At 37.2% G+C, this 19,374-nt stretch overlaps 1 protein-coding gene across 5 annotated transcripts in view; it reads right to left on the bottom strand.

Annotated features, from left to right (window-relative positions):
• Nucleotides 1-19,314, bottom strand: part of RPS6KA3 (ribosomal protein S6 kinase A3) — a 115,546-nt gene extending 96,232 nt beyond the window's left edge. For 3 of the 5 annotated variants that reach the window (XM_029929549.1, XM_029929550.1, XM_029929547.1), the window contains exon 1: nt 18,982-19,059. Coding sequence is in view for 1 of the 5 variants with exons in the window: in XM_029929551.1 (XP_029785411.1) it covers nt 18,982-19,050 (69 nt within the window). In the remaining 4 variants the exon portion in view is untranslated. Of the gene's footprint in view, nt 1-18,981 lie in introns of all 5 variants that reach the window. The other 2 variants (XM_029929551.1, XM_029929552.1) reach the window with 2 other exon arrangements.
• Between the last annotated feature and the right edge of the window lie 60 nt (nt 19,315-19,374).

The following is a 19,374-nucleotide window of genomic DNA, read 5'->3' on the forward strand; positions in this document are numbered from 1 at the left end:
TGTTTATTTTTAAGTAATCTCTACACCCAATATGAAGCTCGAACTAACAACCCTGAGATAAAGAGTTGCATGCTCCACTGATAGCCAGCAGGGTGCCCTCAATTTTACTATTCTTATTTCATTTGTATTGAAAATTAATTGTCAACTTGTTGCTTAAGGTCCTCTGTCTATTCCCAAACCTATTCCTGCCTTCCTAATACTTTCAAATGCCATCCCTTACTACTCTATTGGAGTTGGCAGTATTTTCCAAACCTGTCTGATGACCAGAATCACCTAAGATTCCTGGCAAGGATATATTACCTGGCCTCATCCCAAGCTGAATCAGAAGTTCCAGAAGGCCTACGGTATTTCATTTTTTAAACAGGTATTTTAGATGTCTCCTGTGATTAGACAAGTCTGGGAAATCAGTGTAGAGAAAAGGTCATGGGCTTTGGAGTCTGATATATTAAGCTCCAAAACCTGACTTTGTCCTTTACTATAGGTGTGACTTTGGGCAAGTTACCTAACATGAGCCTCAGTTTTCTAATCCATAATAATTCGATATTAGTTATGCTGGAGGTTGTGGTAAAGTTCAGTGTCTTGGATGTTCAGTGTTAACTTCTCTTTCCTCCTATTGATCTTGTCAGAGGAAATGACAAGCACAAATATTTGAGGGGATTCTGATGAGTCTCATATCCTAACAGGTCCACTTCCATTTAGAGGGCTAAAAATCTGAGTACTAGATAACTCTTTAAAGCATTACTTGGGTTGTCTAATTTAAGAGTCTCAGGAACAAGTCTAATGATTTCATCTGGTTTCCAGAGGCTTAATGAAGCCCTCCTATCTAAAACAGATACACCATGATGATGGGCTTCAAAGCCCAAACTCTGTTATGTGTCTGCCAATGGGACCTGAACATGTTTCCTCTGTTTCCACATTGGTACAAGTGGTGCTGTAATGTTTGCTGAAGTGAACCCAGCATACATTACTCATAATATAATGGTTAATAATCACTTAAAATAAAGATATACACAGTCTTACAAACATCCTTATGAACAAAAAGCCAGCGATAATAGCTTGTGAGTAAATAAAACAAGACAGAATGGGATTTGCTCAAAGACACAATAAATCAGAGCTTAATATCCAAGCAAAATTCCTATTTGTGTATTACCAACTGGATCTTGACACAAGGTATTTTAGACAAGTTGGGAGTTGAATTTACTTGGGAAAAAGCAATCCAGAGTACTCACTCATTAAAAATATATGGGCATACATATTTAAAAATTACCACAGGCATAAAAACAACCTGTCAGGAAGGCTTATTTCTCAAAAAATAATCAAAGATACAGTTTCTAATTATAACTCCATGATTAATTCTAACTGCATTATATTAAACATAAACACTATTAATAAGAGCATTTTACTAAAAATTGTTAGAATTAATTGCTCAGATATGCTATAAAGTAACTAAAAGTCTAAGAAATTTTTTAAAAACTAAAAATCTAGGAACTTTCATTCAAGACAGAAGTTACCCTCAATTCTTAAAAAACAAACAATAAGAAATAAAAACCTTAAATCCTATCGAAAGTAATTTAAAGAACCATAGCTTTTCTATCAATTTATTCAAATTATTCTTTTTATTATTATTTTAAAATATTTTTTAATGTTTATTTACTTTTGAGAGAGAGAGAAAGACAGAGTGTGAGTGGAGGAGGGACAGAAAGAGAGACGGAGATGCAGAATCTGAGGCAGGCTCCAGGCTTTGAGCTATCAGCACAGAGCCCAATGCGGGGCTCAAACCCACGAACAATGAGATCATGAGCTAAGCTGAGGCCGGACACTTAACTGCCTAAGCCACCCAGGCGCCCCTCAAATTATTCTTTTTTTTTTTTAATAGTTTATTGTCAAATTGGTTTCCATACAACACGCAGTACTCTTCCCCACAAGTGCCCTCCTCCATCACCACCACCTCTTTTCCCCCTTCCCCCTTCCCCTTCAATCCTCAGTTCATTTTCAGTTTTCAATAGTCTCTCAAGTTTTGCGTCCCTCTCTCTCCCCAACTCTCTTTCCCTTCAAATCATTCTTTAATGCAACTTACTTTTTCATTCAGTTTCTACCCTTTGCTTATTATGTTAATTTTCATTTAGTCTTTTTTTTTTTTTTTTACCATTTTGGATTAGTTTTTCTTCCATTACCATATCTAACTAGGAAAGCTATTTATTGGTTTCTTAATATATTTTAATACCAGCTTATTAGACTCTCACTGATTTTAAAGAACCTTTTTAGTGGTTTCCTTAGATTATCCAAGTAGATGATTATATCAACTATGAAGAGCAATCCTTTATTATTCTTTTTAGTACTCTGATTTTCTGGTCTAATTACATGTAAACTCTTCCAGAATGTAAAGTAGAGGTGAAAACAGCAGGCATAATCTTAATGAGATTGCCTTAAAATATGTCCCCATCAAGCATGATGGTGGCTATTGGTCTGAGATTGTTTTTTAAAAAACATTAAGGAAACCCTCTTTTGTTCCTATTTTACTAAGTTTTTGAGAATAGACATTTTTATCTAGTGCTGATTTTTTTAAGTTCAAAATGATTACAGATTCACAGGAAGTTGGAAAAATGAGAGGTCCCATATACCTTTAACCCAGTGGTTGCATCTTACATTAACTTCCTGTCAAAACCTGGAAATTTATACTGTACAAAGCCCAGACCTTATTTACATTTCACTGGTTTTACAGGTTCTTGTGTGTGTGTTTGTGCTCCACACAATTTATTACATTATAGGTTTCTGTATCTACCACCACTATAAAGATACTGAACAGTTCATCACCATCAGGATCTTGTGTGCTGACCCTTTATAACCCACCTCCCTCCTGTCCTCTTTTTAACCCTGGAAAATACTAATCTGGTTTCCGTTTCCACAATTTGGTCATTTCAAGAATGCTATGTAAATGGAATCATACACTATGTAGCTTTATTCATGGAGTATGAATTCCCTTGAGACCCATCCAAATTGCTGCATGTAACAATAATCCATTCCTTTTAGATGCTGAGTAGCATTCCACAGTGTGGATGTACCACAGCTTGTTTAACCATTTGCCTACTGAATGACATTTGGTTTTAATATTTTGATATTACAAATAAGGTGCTATGAAAATTTATGTACAGACTTGTTTGGACATATGTTTTCATTTCTCTGGGATAAATGCCCAGGAGTATCACTGCTGATTCATACAGTAAGTTTATGTTTAGTTTTTAAAGAAAAATAGTTTCTGGAAACTATTTTCCAGAAAGGCTGTATCCTTTTTACATTCCCACTAGCAATGTATGAAGGATCTGGTCTGTCCACATCCTCACCAACATTTAGTATTGTCACTACTTTTAAATTGGCTGTTCTTATAGGTGTGTAGTGATTATTCATGATTTCAATTTTAATTTCCCTGATAGCTAACCATATTGATATCTTTTCATATGTTTATTTACTATCCACATATCCTCTTTGGTGAAATGTCTGTTCCTTTCTTTGGTCAGATTTCTAAGTGGGCTGCTTGGCTTAAATTAGTTAAGTTTTGAGACTTCTCTATATATTCCAGATTCAAGCCCTGTCTCAGATACAGGTTTACAAATATTTTCACCCAATCTATGCCTTATCTTTTTATCCCCTTAACAGGTTTTTTTCCATAGAGCAAAGGTTTTGACTTTTTATAAAGTCTACTTTTTTTTCTTCTATGGATTGTGTTTTTGGTGTTTGGTCTAAAAACTCTTGATTTAGCCCAAAGTCCTGAAGATTTTCTTCTAGGTCTCAACTCTAAAAGTTTTTTATTTTACATTTAAATCCATGATACATTTTTATTTCTGATGGAGTTGATATTTTTGTGACTTTTTAGCAGAAAGTTTACTTTCTATTTTTTTTATTTTAAATGCTGTCTAGTTACCAATGTTTTATTAGTTTCAGGTGTGCAATATAGTGATTCAACAATTCTATACATTACTCAGTGCTCATCAAGATAAGTATTCTCTTAATTCCTGCATGATACATTTTGAAGTAGTTTTCATATGAGGTGTGAGGTTATTTTTTACCAATGGATCTGTAATTGCTTCAAGCACCACTGTTGAACGGCCTCTCCTTTTTCCAGTAAATTACTTTTGCATCTTTGATAAAAATCAACTGGCTGTACTTGTATGCATCTATTTCTGGGTTCTATAATATATTCCATTGAACTATGTGTTTATTCCTTCATCAATACCACAGAATTTTGATTGCTGAAGCTATATGGTAAGTCTTAAAATTGGGTGCAGTGGATCCCACTTTATTTTTATCTTGTATTAGAGATTTTAATTCCTTTACCTTTCCATAGAACTTTTAGAATAAACTCGTGTTAAGCCTATACAAGAATTTGGGGAGAACTGACATCCTGAGTGTGCTGAGTCCTCCAACCTATGGCATGTCTCTCTCTATATTTGGATTTTTTATTTTTTTATTGGCACTTTTAGTTTTCAGTATTTAAGTCCTATAAAGTCCTATACATGTTTTGTTACTTACACCTAAGAATTTTTTTTTTGAGCAATTACAAATGGTACTGTTTTCCATTTTGGTTTCCACACATCCATTGTCAGTGTATAGAAATATAATTTATTCTTGTATTCTCATCGTGTAGCTTACAAATTTGCTGAACTCATTATTTTTAGTTTTATGTAGATTCCTTGGGATTTTCACTGGAGATCATCATGTCACTTGTAAACAGGGACAGTTTTATTTCTTCCTTTCCAATCCGTATGTATTTTATTATTTCCTTTTCTTGCCTATTACACTGTTAAGAACTTCCAGAACTATGCTGAGTAGCAGTGGTGAGAAAGGACATCCTTGGGGTGCCTGGGTGGCTCAGCTGGTAAGCGTCCAACTTCGGCTCAGGTCATGATCTCCTGGCTTGTGGGTTCGAGTACCACATCAGGCTCTGTGCTGACAGCTCAGAGTCTGGAGCTTGCTTCGCATTCTGTGTCTACATGTCTCTGTCTCTATCTCTCTCTGCTCTTCTCCTGCTTATGGTCTTTCAAAAAATAAACAAACATTTAAAAAAAATGACATCCTTTTCTTGTTCCTGATATTAAGGGAAAAGCATTCAGTCTTTCACCATTTAGTATGATGTTATCTGTGGCGTTTTTTTTTTTTTGTATATGTTCTTTATGAAACTGAGAAAGTTCCCTTTTATTCGTAGTTTGATGAATTTTTGTTATGAATGTTTAATCCATTTCAATGCATTTCTGCACCATTAATAATGTGATTTTTCTTCCTATTTAATATAGTGAACTATACCAAATGATTTTTGAATACTGAGCCAGTTTTACATCCTTGGAATAAAATCTATTTGATCACCATGTACATTTCTTTTCATATGTTATTTGTTGAGGATGCTGTGTCTATGTTCTTGAAGGATACTGGTCTATACTACTTTCTTTTCCATACTGTCTTTAGGTCTTGGTTTCAGGCAATAATGGCCTTATAAAATGAGTTGTGAAGTGTTTTCTTCTTTCTGGAAAAGACCATATAATTCCTGTTATTCTTTTATTCATGATATTTCATATCCTTCTTTTAAAATTTCCTTTCTGCCTGAAGAACTACCTGTAGTCATTCTTTCAGGGTCTGCTATAGACAAATTCTCTTAGTTTTCCTTTCTTTATTTGAGACAGTTTTGAGTAGGGAAGCTGTGGCCGAGTGGTTAAGGTGATGAGACAGTTTTGAATGCACGTTTACTCCTCAAGGATATTTTCACTGGGTATAGAATTCTGGGTTGACAATTTTCATTTTGCACTTGAAAAATGGTGCCATTTCCTTCTGGCGTCCATGGTTTCTAATGTAGGATCTGCTGTCATTTAAATCATTGTTCCCTTACATGTAATAGTTCATTTCTTGTTAGCTCCTTTCAAGATTGCCTTTTAGTATGATTAATTTTTTTTAATTGTGGTAAAATACACACAACATAAAATGTACCATCTTAAAGGCTTTTTAGTGTACAGTTCACTGGTGTGTTAAATATATTTACAGTGGCACCTGGGTGGCTCAGTCCATTAAGTATCCTACTCTTGATTTTGGTTCAGGTCATGATCTCACAATCTATGAGATCCAGCCCCTCACTAGGCTCTGTGCTGACAGCATGGAGCCTGCTTGGGATTCTCTCTCTCTCTCTCTCTCTCTCTCTCTCTCTCTCTCTCCATCTCTGTCCCTCTGCTCCTTGTGCTCTCATTCCCTCTCTAATTAAATAAACATTTAAAAATATATTCATTTACATTGTTGTACAACCGATCTCTAAACATTGTTGTCTTACAAAACTGAAACTCTATACCCATTAAATAAGTTCTCATTTCCAAAGGTTTGATTTTGATGTGCCTGGGCATGAATTATTTTGGGTTTACCTTGTTTGGGTTTCAGTCAGTTTCTTGAATCTGTATGATTTTGTATTTTGCCAAATTGGGCAATTTTCAGCCATTATTTCTTCAGGTCCACTGTAAATCTTTTGTTTATGTTTCCCAGAATCCTCAGGCTCTCTTATTTTTTGTCAGTTCCTTTTTTTCCCCTCTGTTGTTGAAATCAGGTAATTTCAGTCATTCTGTCTTCAAATTTGCTCTTCCTGTTATCTCCATTTTTCTATTAACCCCATGTAGTAAGTTTATTTCAATTACTATATCTTTCAGTTCTAAAGTTTCCATATTCTGTTTTATATATCTTTTCTTAGACTAATTTTTCATTTGTTTTGACTGTGTTTGCGATCGCTCACTGAAGCATTTTTATGATCACTGCTTTAAAATCCTTGTCAGATTACTGCAACATCTGAAGCATCCTGGTGTTGGCATCTATTGACTTTTCTCTCATATTGTGGTTTTCCTGGTTCTTAGTATAGTGATCTTCAATTGTATAATGTACATTTGGAGATAAGACTCTATATACTATTTAAACTTTTTTTAGCAGGCAGTCCACTAGTTGAGATGCAGTGTGAGGGCAAGATGAATGTTTATGTTCAGCTTCCTGCTGGGCCCCACTGACACCACCCTGGCAAAAATGGAGCAATGACTTGCTTTTCTGTACAGGGGTGGGATGGAAGTTCAGCTACATTCTTGGTCCCAGGGAAGATGGGGCAACAACTTGCCCCATCGCACTTCTTCTGAGTAGGGGTGCAGGCTCCCTGATGGTTCACATTGACAAAAGGGAGAGAGAAAGCAGAGAGGTTGATACACACTGCTTTGTTGCTGTAAGGTAGAGTGGAAAGCTCAGCTTCCAGAAGGGCCCAGTTAACAGGATAAGTGGAGGGTCAACCAGCCCTTCCATCCACCATTTTGTTTAGCCGAATAGATGCCAGATGGGGGTGGAGGCTCAGCTGTCCACCAGGCCCCAATTACACCAGGAAAGGAGGGAAGGAGAGTTGACTAGTCCACCAACTTGTTCTGCCTTGTTGATTTTGGGTGAGGTTGTAGGCTCAGCTCCTCAGTAACAAAGGGCACGGGGAGGCTTACTGGGGACTAGCCTTGCCTACACCACTTTGTTAAGTCTTGTTGTTTCCAGATAGGGGAGGAGATTCAACTTGGCTCCTAGACAGCACTGACACTACCTTAGTGAAAGCATCATGTCCTTCTGCAGATGGTGGGATGGGGGGGGGGGCCATGAGGGAAGATCAGACCCCTGCTCAACTTGTCAAAACCACCCAGCAGGGGGACTCAAAGTGTTGTCGGCTTTTGCTAGGCAGGGAATGGGATATGAAATCCTTGATCTGCAGAGCTAACATCACCAGGTTGAGGAATTCAAGCACTGCCACTTGCTTCCTTCGAGTAGGATAGGGGTTTTCTGGGGGTGTTTGGCTACAGTAGGGTGGGTACTGACAAAAAGATTTACTGTTGTTTGGCTACCCTTTCCCCAGTCACTTGGCTAAAGAAAATAGGCTTTTCTGGGAGTCCCTTTTGTCTGTGCCTGTTGGTGGTTCAGGCTGGAGGCTTTTACAGGACCCTGTCCAAGATATATGGGAAGCAATAAAAAAAAATAAAGCAAATTCACTATTAATGTCATTCCTTGAGTACCAAAGTCTACAGGCAGTCTGCCTTCTTATTTCAACCTTTCAGTGTTCCTGTGCTTGTTTGATGTTTATGTCTAAGGTATTTTAGTTGTAAAAGAGAGCCTAGGAGAGGTTGGGCTCCTCCAAATTGGCAGAACCAGAAGTCTCCCCCAAGGAATTAATTTTTATGTTGAAAATAACATTTATCTTCTTTGTATGTATATTTTAAAAGGAACTTTTTTGGGTGTCAAGCGTATTAATATTTACTTTCTAGTCTTCTACATTATGGTTAAAAATACACTATGGAAAATTGCTCTTGCATTATGGATCCTAATTTTCTCTTAAAGTTCAAATTATATCTGTTTATAACATTTCTGGCTAATTTAGCTTGGTTCATGTTATTTAACTACCTGCCCATCTCAGTACTTTTAAAGTATAATATTCTGAAGGAAATAATTCTATTTCATTCATCATAACCTAGTAATATACTTTACACACTCAGAACAGTCAGGGGGAAAAGTTCACTTTAAAGTTCTTTTATGAGCTTTTGTTGATAATCCAAAGGAAATCTTATTTTTAATTTCAGTTATTTCTCTCTTTAAGAAACACCTACTCTGCTACCAAAATCCATTGTGATACTTACTCCTCTTGAATTATACGAATAGCCAGCAGAACTTGAAGGAAAGGAGGCAAACAGGTTTTGTTTTGCATTTTCCTACTGCTTTAAATGAAACCTCTGTATATCTCACTTAACCTAAGAAATGGATTCTTAAATCCATTTATCTACTGACTTGTATTTAATTTCAGAGAGTCCAGACATTTAGTTTTGACTGGCCTTCAATTATTTCCTGTATTCTTGCTTTAAATAAGAAACTACAGTACAGTATCACAAGACTGAAGAGATTATAAGGAAAAAGTCACTGCTTCGCTCTTTGTTTTCTTGCTATAGTTTTCTATAATTAATATTAACACTTCATTGTGTTCCTCTAGAAACTGCTCTGGCTGGGAAAAGGGGTGGTCCAGGTAATGAGGTAACATAAGGTATCTCCAAAGAATATAAGGCTCTACTGACCCAATTGGAAAACCAGTATTCTAGGAAAAGCTTTCAATTTATCATATATAAAAATGAAAACAAATCTACTGAAAGCACAGATTAAAATTTAAGTTTTCTAAAGAACTATGTACAGACAGTCCCTGATTTATGATGGCTTGACTTATGATTTTTTGACTTTACAATGGTGCAAAAATGATTATTTAATTTCATTCAGTAGAAACCACACTTTGAATCTTTAGCTTTCCCTGGGCTAACAATATGTGGTACAATACTCTCTCATGATGCTCGGAGCAGCAAGGAAAGGCAGCTCCCAGATGGCCATGTGATCACAAGGATAAACAACCAGTACACTTAAAACCATTCTGTTTTTCACTTTCAGTTCACTTATCAATAAATTACATGAGATGTTCAACACTTTGTTATAAAAGAGGCTTTGTGTTAGATGATTTGGACCAGCTCTAGGCTAATGTAAGTGTTCTGAGCATGTTAAAGGTAAGCTAGGCTAAGCTATGATGGTCAGTATGTTAGATGTATTAAATGCATTTCCCACTTATGATATTTTCAACTTATGATGGAACATAACCCCATTTAAGTTGAGGAAGATCTGTATACAACATAGCATAGATAAGGATCTTCTATTAACGGCATTAGCAAATACTTCATTCAAGTCTCCAAATAAGTAAAAAATAAGCACAAGAATTAGTTATATATACATGTAGACAATAAGCACATGAAAAGATCCTTAACATACTTAGTTTTTAGGAAAATGCAAATCAAAACCATAATGAGATACCACTTCTCACACACTATAATGATTATAATGAAAAAGAAAGTAACAAGTGTTGGTGAGAATGTGGAGAAACTGGAACCCTCACACACTGCTGGTAGAAATGTAAAATGACTGAAGTTGGAAAACAATTTGTCAGTTATTTAAAACATTAAACACAGACTTACCATATGACCCAGCAATTCCACTCCTAGGTATATACTCAAGAAAATCGAAAAACATATGTTCACATAAAAATTGTGATACAAAGTGTTCATAGCAGCATTATTCACCAAAGCCAAAAAGGGGAAACAATCCCAGTGTCCGTGAACTGACAAATGGATAAACAAAATGTGGTATATCCACACAGCAGAATATTACTCAGCCAAAAAAAACAAAGAAGCAGTGATACATGCTATAACATGGATGCACTTTGAAAACATTGTTAAGTGATGTCAGACACAATGGCCACATATTGTATGATTCCATTAATAGAAATGTCCAGAAGAGGCAAATCTATAAAGTAAATTACTGGCTGCTGGGGAAAGGAAGGAATAGGGACTGACTGCTAGTGAGCATGGGATTTATTTTTGGGTTGATGAAATGTTGGGGAATTAGTGGTGATGGTTATAGAACCTTGTGAAAGTACTAAAAACCCAGTGAACTATATACGTTACAAGAGTGAACTTTGTGGTATGTAAATCATATCACAATTTTTAAAAAGATTCATTAGGGCTATTTAACTTAACAGGTAACACACACACACACACACACACACACACACACACACGAAAAAAAACCTGCCAATTATCATGCGAAATTTCTTTAAATTTCCTTTTCTTATATTGTAGCAAGATAGATGGTAACTTTTTCAGACTGAGTCAGAGCCTATTTTCTGACACTTTGAGGAAGCGTCAAATTCACTTTTCTGAAAAGATGCAAATATACGGAAATAAAGACGTAGTAAGTGGCAATTCAAAAACAGAGCACAGTTACCTGAACACACACCTAAGGACTTCTATATGAAGAGCTGATAACTAACATCTGGGCAGCCCCTCCTTTTCCAGATACTGTAGTTTTTATTTCAAATGTTCATTTGTAAGACAGCTATTTAGAAATTCCAAAACATTTTCCTGTACAATGTCATACTGTTTCTCAGGCCAGCTCACAAAAGCCTACTTAACCCACAATATGTTTGGAGAGTAGTATCAATTTAACTTTCCTAACTCTACCTATACATTCCCATAGAAATATCTTCTCATGTAAACCATCTAGAACCTTTCTCCCCCATTAAGAGATTTCATCTAGAACAAGTCACTCACCTACATGCTGTTCTCAACTCAAGCAGAGTACTCTAGTGTACTTACTAGTTGTGTTTCCCCATCTGTATGTTGAGAAGAATTTTATCTACCTCATTCAAGTTGATATAGATACTGTCCAGTCAGAGAGAGCATTCAGTAAACATTAATCTATAGGATGTATCAATCCATTTCCCCAGTATTAATTAGCACAGTATAGTGAACAAAATGCAACATTTTTGATAGCTCAATTTCCCCAGTGCTTGGTATTATCATTTGAATGAGAAAAATCACTGTAAAACTACCAAAACTGTAAAAAGTGTAGAATGTAATTCAGAGGGCATGTACCATGCAGTAGAGTTTATAAAAAATCTTCAGGGTAGTTGAGGAACAAGATAAAGCTGATTAATCGTAATTTGAAAGAGCATAGTAAATATCTTTTCACTTAGTAAAAGCTTTAGCCTATTAATTTCAAAATACAAATAATAGAATCCAGGGCTGAAAAACATTGGTGTAGGGGGAAAAAAAGTTCAATTTGTACTAATCCTACAATCTAGAACTGTGTTCAATGTGGTAGACAAAAGTCATACATGACTATTTAAATTTAAATTCAGTTCCTCAGCCACACTAGCTACATTCCAAGTGCTCAAAAGCCACATGCACATAGTGGCTACTAAACAATGCCGATCTAGAATTTTTTTTTAAGTGAATCTTTCCAATTATTTTATATTGTTTTCAAGCTCTTAAAAGTGAAAAACTGAAATAACGTTTTGGGTAACTGAGGTTTTTAGTATTGGTCCTATGAGATTTCTGGAGAGAAGTTTTCTCCCCAAAACACCGTACGCAAGATACCTTGCAATCTAATATGCCAAAATGATCTTTTCCTTCAGACGATCATTTGACATCTGTTCCTAACATATATCAAATGACTGAACCAAGTTTCCGATAACAAGCTTTGTGGACTACAGGATTGAGGCAAGTTCACAGAGATCTAGATGACCAGGTCAGGTTTGAAGATGACATCATCATTATCAAGATTATCAAGAGCAATTTACATGGTGGATTGAACATAACTAGTTTTTAAGGTATGTAAGATACCATGGATATATTAGTTAAGAGAGGAAAATCTGATTTATGTTATGTTACTGCTGTAATTCTATTCAGAAGAATGACAGGAAGTATAAAAACACTTCTAGATTTATAATAAATGTAGAGTAGTTAATAATCAGGAAATGAGCACTATTTCATAAAAAAAAAAATCCCAACAAAAATCTCCAAAAGACAACATGGAGACCCAACTCCAGGTGGGACAGGAGGGCTAGCTTTCTGTCTTATAGCCACTTGCTCTTTAGCTTATTCACAGTGCTTTCTAGTTGACAACTTCCAGAGAAGAAGGAGCAGACAATGCCAGTAAGTGAGCTATTCAGTCACTGTATGTCAAAGCATAAAACACTGTTTATCAGTAGGTAATATGTCCAAAATGCCCTTGATACCAGAGGTATGTGTATACGACAGGCAGAAATCACAAAAAGGGTAAGGATGCTATTTTATACTATTAGGTAAGCTCCAAGTATAACAAAGTTCCCAAGTTAAAAATTACTGCATCAAAATATCATTACCCTTAGCTATCTTTTTTCTAGTAACTGCAAATTAGAAGCAGTTAATTTAAAAAGGAGAGTGGGAGAGGTAGACAGATTTATGGCAGCATAAAGTTGCCAAATGATAAAAAGTTTTTAAGAATTACGAATTTGAGACATAAGTCACAGAGCAAGTCAATATAGGGACCACTTAATACGGGCAATTAGCTTGATATTAAGGTAGAATATGACCATTAATTTTCTGAACATGGAATTAAAAAGTTTGTTATCTTAAACTTTTATTTAGATTATATTTAAATGTTTAGCCCACTATTAAGATGGAAAATTGTTGTACAATCTAATTTGCAAGATTTCAATCCAAAATCAAACAAAACCTCTTGTCAGTTAAAGAAAAAGCTTTGATAGAGTCAATTAAACATAACAGCCCATTTGCAGGCAATACTGGATCATGCTACTATCATTATCAGACTGTCCAAAACTGTTCTTCAAAGCACTTGTGTCCTTTGAGACTTCAATATGGTTCGTGAAAAAGGGGTTCTGACATCAATTCTCAAATGCTGTAGGCTATATCCTTTTTGCAGATTCATCACGTACAACATGATCTTAAAAGTTCTATGAGGTTATGAAGTAAAGATATTGTTCAAATCCCATTTAACTCTATAACTCCCAATTTTATTTGATTAGGTTACACTCCTTTGGTTTGTTTGGTTTTGGTTTTGGATGGCAGAGATATTCCTGGGGCACAGACACACCGTTAACATTTCCAGAGACTTCTAAGTTAAAAATAGTGTATATCCTATATAAAGTTCTTTAAGTACAAATACCACATAACAGACCAAATCCAAAGGATTTTATTTCTAGACAGAAAAATCTAGTTTCTCATGGCATATTCAAATAACCAAAACAAATGTATTTAGAGTAATGGGGAGGGAGGTGTGTACTATTAATTTCTGTCCCTAAAAGTGATATTAACAGAATCAATCCTACAAGCATAAAAAAGAGTGTACATTTTGTTTTGGTATGTTTTAGAAAATAAGTTAATATTTTAGTTCTTGAGACTATATATTGACTTCACACATTTCTTCAGGGATACACTTCCTTCAAGAAGTTGACAACCAGGATAGACCAGGTTTCATCAATTATAAGACACTATCATATGCAAGATACACTATTATCTTCTAAATCACTACGCAAAGCAAAACAAAAAAAAAAAAAACCATTGCTAATTAAACACTGGCATGCCATGGACTGTGAGATGCCTTCCAATTTGACCAATGGTGAAATGTGAACTTTCCTTTCTTCCTTCTTCCACACATATTCTTCAAATGTTCTTTATCTGTTTTTCCCCTTTAAAGATGATATCAAAGAGGGGAACAATACAAAAAGTGATACGATTCAAGAGATTGCATTTACTGTACCTTTACAATTATATTCTGATATTATAATGGCTCTGTTTAAACAGAACAAACAAATCATTTTTAATTGTTCTACTTGATTCTAAAAAATTACCCCAGAGGAAAAACATGGAACTTGCTCCAAAGCTTATGTTCTTTAATATTTTGCCATACATCCAAATCATCTCATAAAGTGCCTTCTCAATTTTAAGGAGAGAAGTAAAACTGAAATATTTAATTGCTAGTAACTAATGTATTTGCTTAAAATAGGCCAAATGTATAAAAAATAGTTCGGTCTTATATGGATACATTTTATCCTAAATCTGTTTCATAAAATGCATATATTTGTGTTTTTAACTCTATATTTTATAACAATTAAAATTTATAATTATTTTATCTTTGCTTTTATGTTACTTGGTACTAAATTGATAAACTAGAATATATGAGATCTGCTAATAGTTTCAGATTCATGATACAGAAAACTGTATCAATTCTGAAGTGCAGTAGGGGAAGACATCTAATACCAAGTATTAAAATGCAGTTGATTGTTTGCATTTCCTATTATGTGAATTGAGGAATCAGATATACAATATATATATTTGCACAATTGTATCCCAAAGCTTTAAAACTTGTTATCCACCAAAACACATAAACAACTAAGCTCTATCACACTCATGCATTACCAAGAGACCACCAAGATGTCACTGTTGTACACTGTAATCTGAATCACTGGATCTAAACCAGCTGGTCTGTGCTTGGCAAACTGGGGGTTTTCATGTCACCCAACATTCATAGCCTGGTATATCACATGTCCTTCAGCATGGAACTCTAGAGCAAATCTTGTTAATGATCACATGGTATGAATTTTTTAGTATGTGACAAAATTTTTTAAAAATCTTTGCAACAATTCTGCCATTCAGACTTCTGATAAATGATCTGCTACATTTTTTATCAATCTGTAATTCGTTGATTATCATGTCCTTAGTCAAGAGTGCACATCCCAATAATGCCACTCTCCTTACAAGATATACTCATTGTGATTTCCAGAAACATATTTTAAAAAGGCAAAGTCTACCTATACTTGTTTCTTTATCTCTTTATGTTAAAATTTAAATGTACCAACTAAATTTCACATTTTGGATCAACCCAATTAGTACAGTAAGAGCTACTAAAATAAAGCAAACTTTCCTAAATTTTAGTTTAACAAAAACTGACATCCTATATCATAATCACTGAAAACAATGAAGTATTCAGTAATTTGTTAAAGTTATTACTGACAGTTGACATGTAACAATACCTGTCCTCTCCTCAGATCTTCACTTGGGGGAAAGAAAAAAACCTGAAAGGTGGTAGAAATGAAACATGAAAAGGAAAAGAAACTTAATAAAACATTTTTTTCCAGTATCAATGATCATACTTTAATAGAATGGTTTTCCCCTACACATAAAATATAAGAAACCTAATATCAATATAGTAGAAATACTATGGAATCCGATATGATCTTTGAAGATAAAAATGGATGCACATCCACTGAAGATAGTTTCCAATACAAGGGTCTCAATTTTTTATGAAGAAAATATTTGTATAGTTAATATTTTAATGCATTATGGGTACTTGCTATTTAAAAGAATTCAAGGCAGCTATTTTCATACAGCACATTTCTATAAAGCAAACATAACCTTAATTTTATTATTTTTGAAAATTGTTCATATTTACATTTACTATCATTTATCCTTTACTGAAAACTGAGAAAAAAAATGTCACTTGAGGTCAGGCTTATGATCCAGTAAATGCTATCTCTGACAGCAGTGGCAAGGAATTTACAGAATAGTCAGAGTCCTTGATATCCATCTCCTAAACAGTCAGATACTCAAAAACAAACTAGCATCTTTAAATAACCCATTAAAGAGTTGTGAATTTACCTGGACTACTTAGGAAGCTATTTTGTTTTTAGTCTTGTACCAACCTTGAATGCTTATATAGTCCTTCCTTTATTATCCTAAATTTGCTTCTTTAAACATTTGGCCTAGTTCTAGCCTATCATGTTCTGACCCATGTTTGAGTTAACCACAAGGGTTTTTTTTGTTTGTTTGTTTTGAGCACCATGAAAACCCATGTGAGGTCTTAAAGCAGGAAGGCCATGTAGAGGAATGAACAAATTGCCTGTACTTTCAGTAAGGTACTCAGGTCTTTTAAGAGTGTTCATATTTCAGTGTAAGATTAAAATAAGAAAGAAGACTGATAATCACCCTATTCCTGACCATCAAAATTCATTCAGTGGACATCTATTAGGTCCATAATACATATGTGCCAGACACTGTGTTAAGTGCTGAGGATACAGAGTAAAAGAAGTCTCTGCTTACAAGATTTCACCATCTACTAGGAATGAGACTACAAGTGTAAATTCCTATAGACACCAACCCTGAAACCTTTCAGCCTGGAGAGAAAACATTTGATGTATTTACTCAAGTAAATAACTTTCAAAAAAAGAATTTTATTCTGGTAAAATATAATTACTCTCTGATAAGTACTCCTTACTGGGGAGGAGATGGCATAATAGTAGGCATAAGTCCAATATCATACTTCTGAATGAAAATTCTCAACCTTTTTTCTTACTGGCTTCAATTTCCAAAGTTGTATCAGAAGTAATTTACTCGAAACAGCTGAACAACCAAAGGCAAAATATCTACAGGCAAATTTTGAATATCTTTTTAAGCTGCTACCCTAATATAAAGCTAAGCACATGAATTATACGCACCTGGCTTTGAATTATGGCTCTGTCGTTTACTATTTATAATCTTTGTGCCCTTACCTTCTGAGATTCAGTTTCTTAATCTCTAATACTGAGGACCACAATCCTACTATGCTGGGTCATAGGAAAGATGAAATAGCATGTAGCACAGTATCTGGCGTATAGTAAGTGCTAAATAAATGTGAGTTTTGTGCCTTCCTTATCCAAATGCATGCTGTGTAGAAAAAGGATAAGGTGGAATTTTAAATGATTTTTTTTAACACATTGATACATGCCAAGCAGAAATGTGGACTGATTATGAGTTGCAAATGTTACTGTTTGCATGTAACAATCAGGCTCAATGCAAAATGCAATTTTTTCCCACAAGGTCAGCACTTTAAGAACATGCTATTAACCTTTTAGTTATATTATTTAATGCAAAACAAATCTGAAGAAAAAAAATGAATGAAAAGAACCCAATGGCATACTGATTTTCATACTATCCATTCAAAGAATGATTAAACATTCTAAATTCAGTTTTCTTATAAAACAGCTATAGAATTAAACGGGCTAACATAATTTTAAATGTAATTCTGCTAGCCTTCATAACGTGATTTCCTTTAAAAATATTCAGGTAACTTAACTCAATATCTTCTTCTATTCAAGAGCAGCGTTTAGTTTAGATTTTAAAAATACGGTCCAAGTCACAAAATCCTAAGTACCAGTCGTAAGCACTATTACAACTCTGCTCACGTTAAAGAGAGCAAGTAAACATTTTAAACAGCAATGGAGGGTACTAGGAAAAAAACTGAAAAACGATTTGTACTGATCCCCCTCCCCCTCCATTATACCCGAGAATGCAAGTGTCCCGCATCTCAGATCAAACTGAGCCCCGGTCTTACTGACGTAACCGGTAACCCTATCCACCTCTCACACTGCGGAGGCCGGCAGGGCAGCGGCTGCCGCCAAGTACACCACTCATAGGAGCCTGCCCCATTCCACCCCCGCGTTTCAGTCATGCTTTCCAGAAATGGGGTCACTCACTAACTATTACACGCACGCAGCCTATCATCCTGTAATCCCCCAAAGTCCGCTGCGGGGATAGAAGACAGCAAAAAGTCAAGAAGGAACAATCACAGACAAGCCACCCTCAGGAATTGATTTTCCACTTCGGAGGGGAGCGCTGATGCCCAAGAATGGGTCTTGTCTGGATTATTTTCACAGACCCCGAGTTGGTTCTGGGACAGGGGCAGCCGCGAAAGCTCGATGCAGTGCTATGTCCAGGGAAATTCTGGTTTGCCGTGTTCGGGTATATTGTTTGGGTTTTTGGCACTCTGTTGGGTGTCTCGGGGACAGTCACCCCAAGCGAAGAAATCCTGAAAGCTCTTTACAGCGGCTGCTGATCGCCTTGAATATCACTCTCTCACCTCCACGGACAGGAAACTCAAGTTAAAGCTTCTAGGGACGGGGTCCTTGAACTCAGTGACCTCAGAAATGGGGGAGGGGGAAGGACCTCAGGCTTCCACTTTCCCCTTTGCACCAGCAGAAACCGCTGCGGCAGATACAGTGGGGGAAGGCAAAAACCCTTCGCTGTCCTGCACCCCTTAACCGAAACCCCCGCAGGTCCCCAGCCCTGCCGAGGGCCCTTCCAGTCCCCGCGCGCCCGACTCACAGCACCAACTCTCCTCCTGGCCGAACTTGAGAGTCCCTGCTCCCCAGTGGACCCAATCCATACCCCTCCCTTACACCCCAAAGTCACCAGGATCCAGGGGAGCCCCCAACCAGGCAGGGCCAAACTTCCCAACTCCTCTCCGGCCCCCGCTCCGCTCCCCGCTCCCCCCACGCAAAGTTGATTAAAATCGGCTTCTTGCAAAGCCCCAGCGCCCACTCCAAAACCCCACGCGCCACCACACGACAGCCCCCCGAGCGAGGGAGGGGAGGTGCGGGTGAAACAGAAGGGCAAACAGACCAACCCCAACTACCCAAACCGAATCACGGACCTAGGGGAGACGCGAGCGGCAGGGGAAGGGGCCAAGTGGCCAGCTCCAGGGAGGGGAGCTGGCCGGCGGGGGCGAGGGGAGGGGCGCACCAGCCCCCGGCCGCCAGGCTGCACTCACCTCAGCGCTGTCGGACGGGCTCTCCACAGCCATCTTCTGCCACGGGTCCGCCAGCTGCGCCAGCGGCATCTTCCCCCCCGGCCCGCTGCCTTCACCGCCTCCTCCCTCCCCGCCCGCCCCGCGGCCGGCCCCGCTTTGTCGCCGCCCGAGCCTCACGACAGCAGCGGCGGCAGTAGCAGCAGCACCAGCGCCGGCTGCGCGGGAGAGGGCTCGGCGCCGACACCGACCCTCGAATGCCGCGCGCCTGGCTGGAGATGTCCGCGCGCCGAGCGAGAGCCTCGCGCCGCTGCCGGGCACCGGGTCTCGCCCCTTTCTTCCTCTCCTCCTTCCGCCGCCAGGACTACAGCTCCGCCCCCCCCCCCCCCCCCCCCCCCCCCCCCCCCCCCCCCCCCC

The sequence above is a fragment of the Suricata suricatta genome, chromosome X (assembly GCF_006229205.1).
Source record: "Suricata suricatta isolate VVHF042 chromosome X, meerkat_22Aug2017_6uvM2_HiC, whole genome shotgun sequence".
NCBI classification, from domain to species: domain Eukaryota; kingdom Metazoa; phylum Chordata; class Mammalia; order Carnivora; family Herpestidae; genus Suricata; species Suricata suricatta.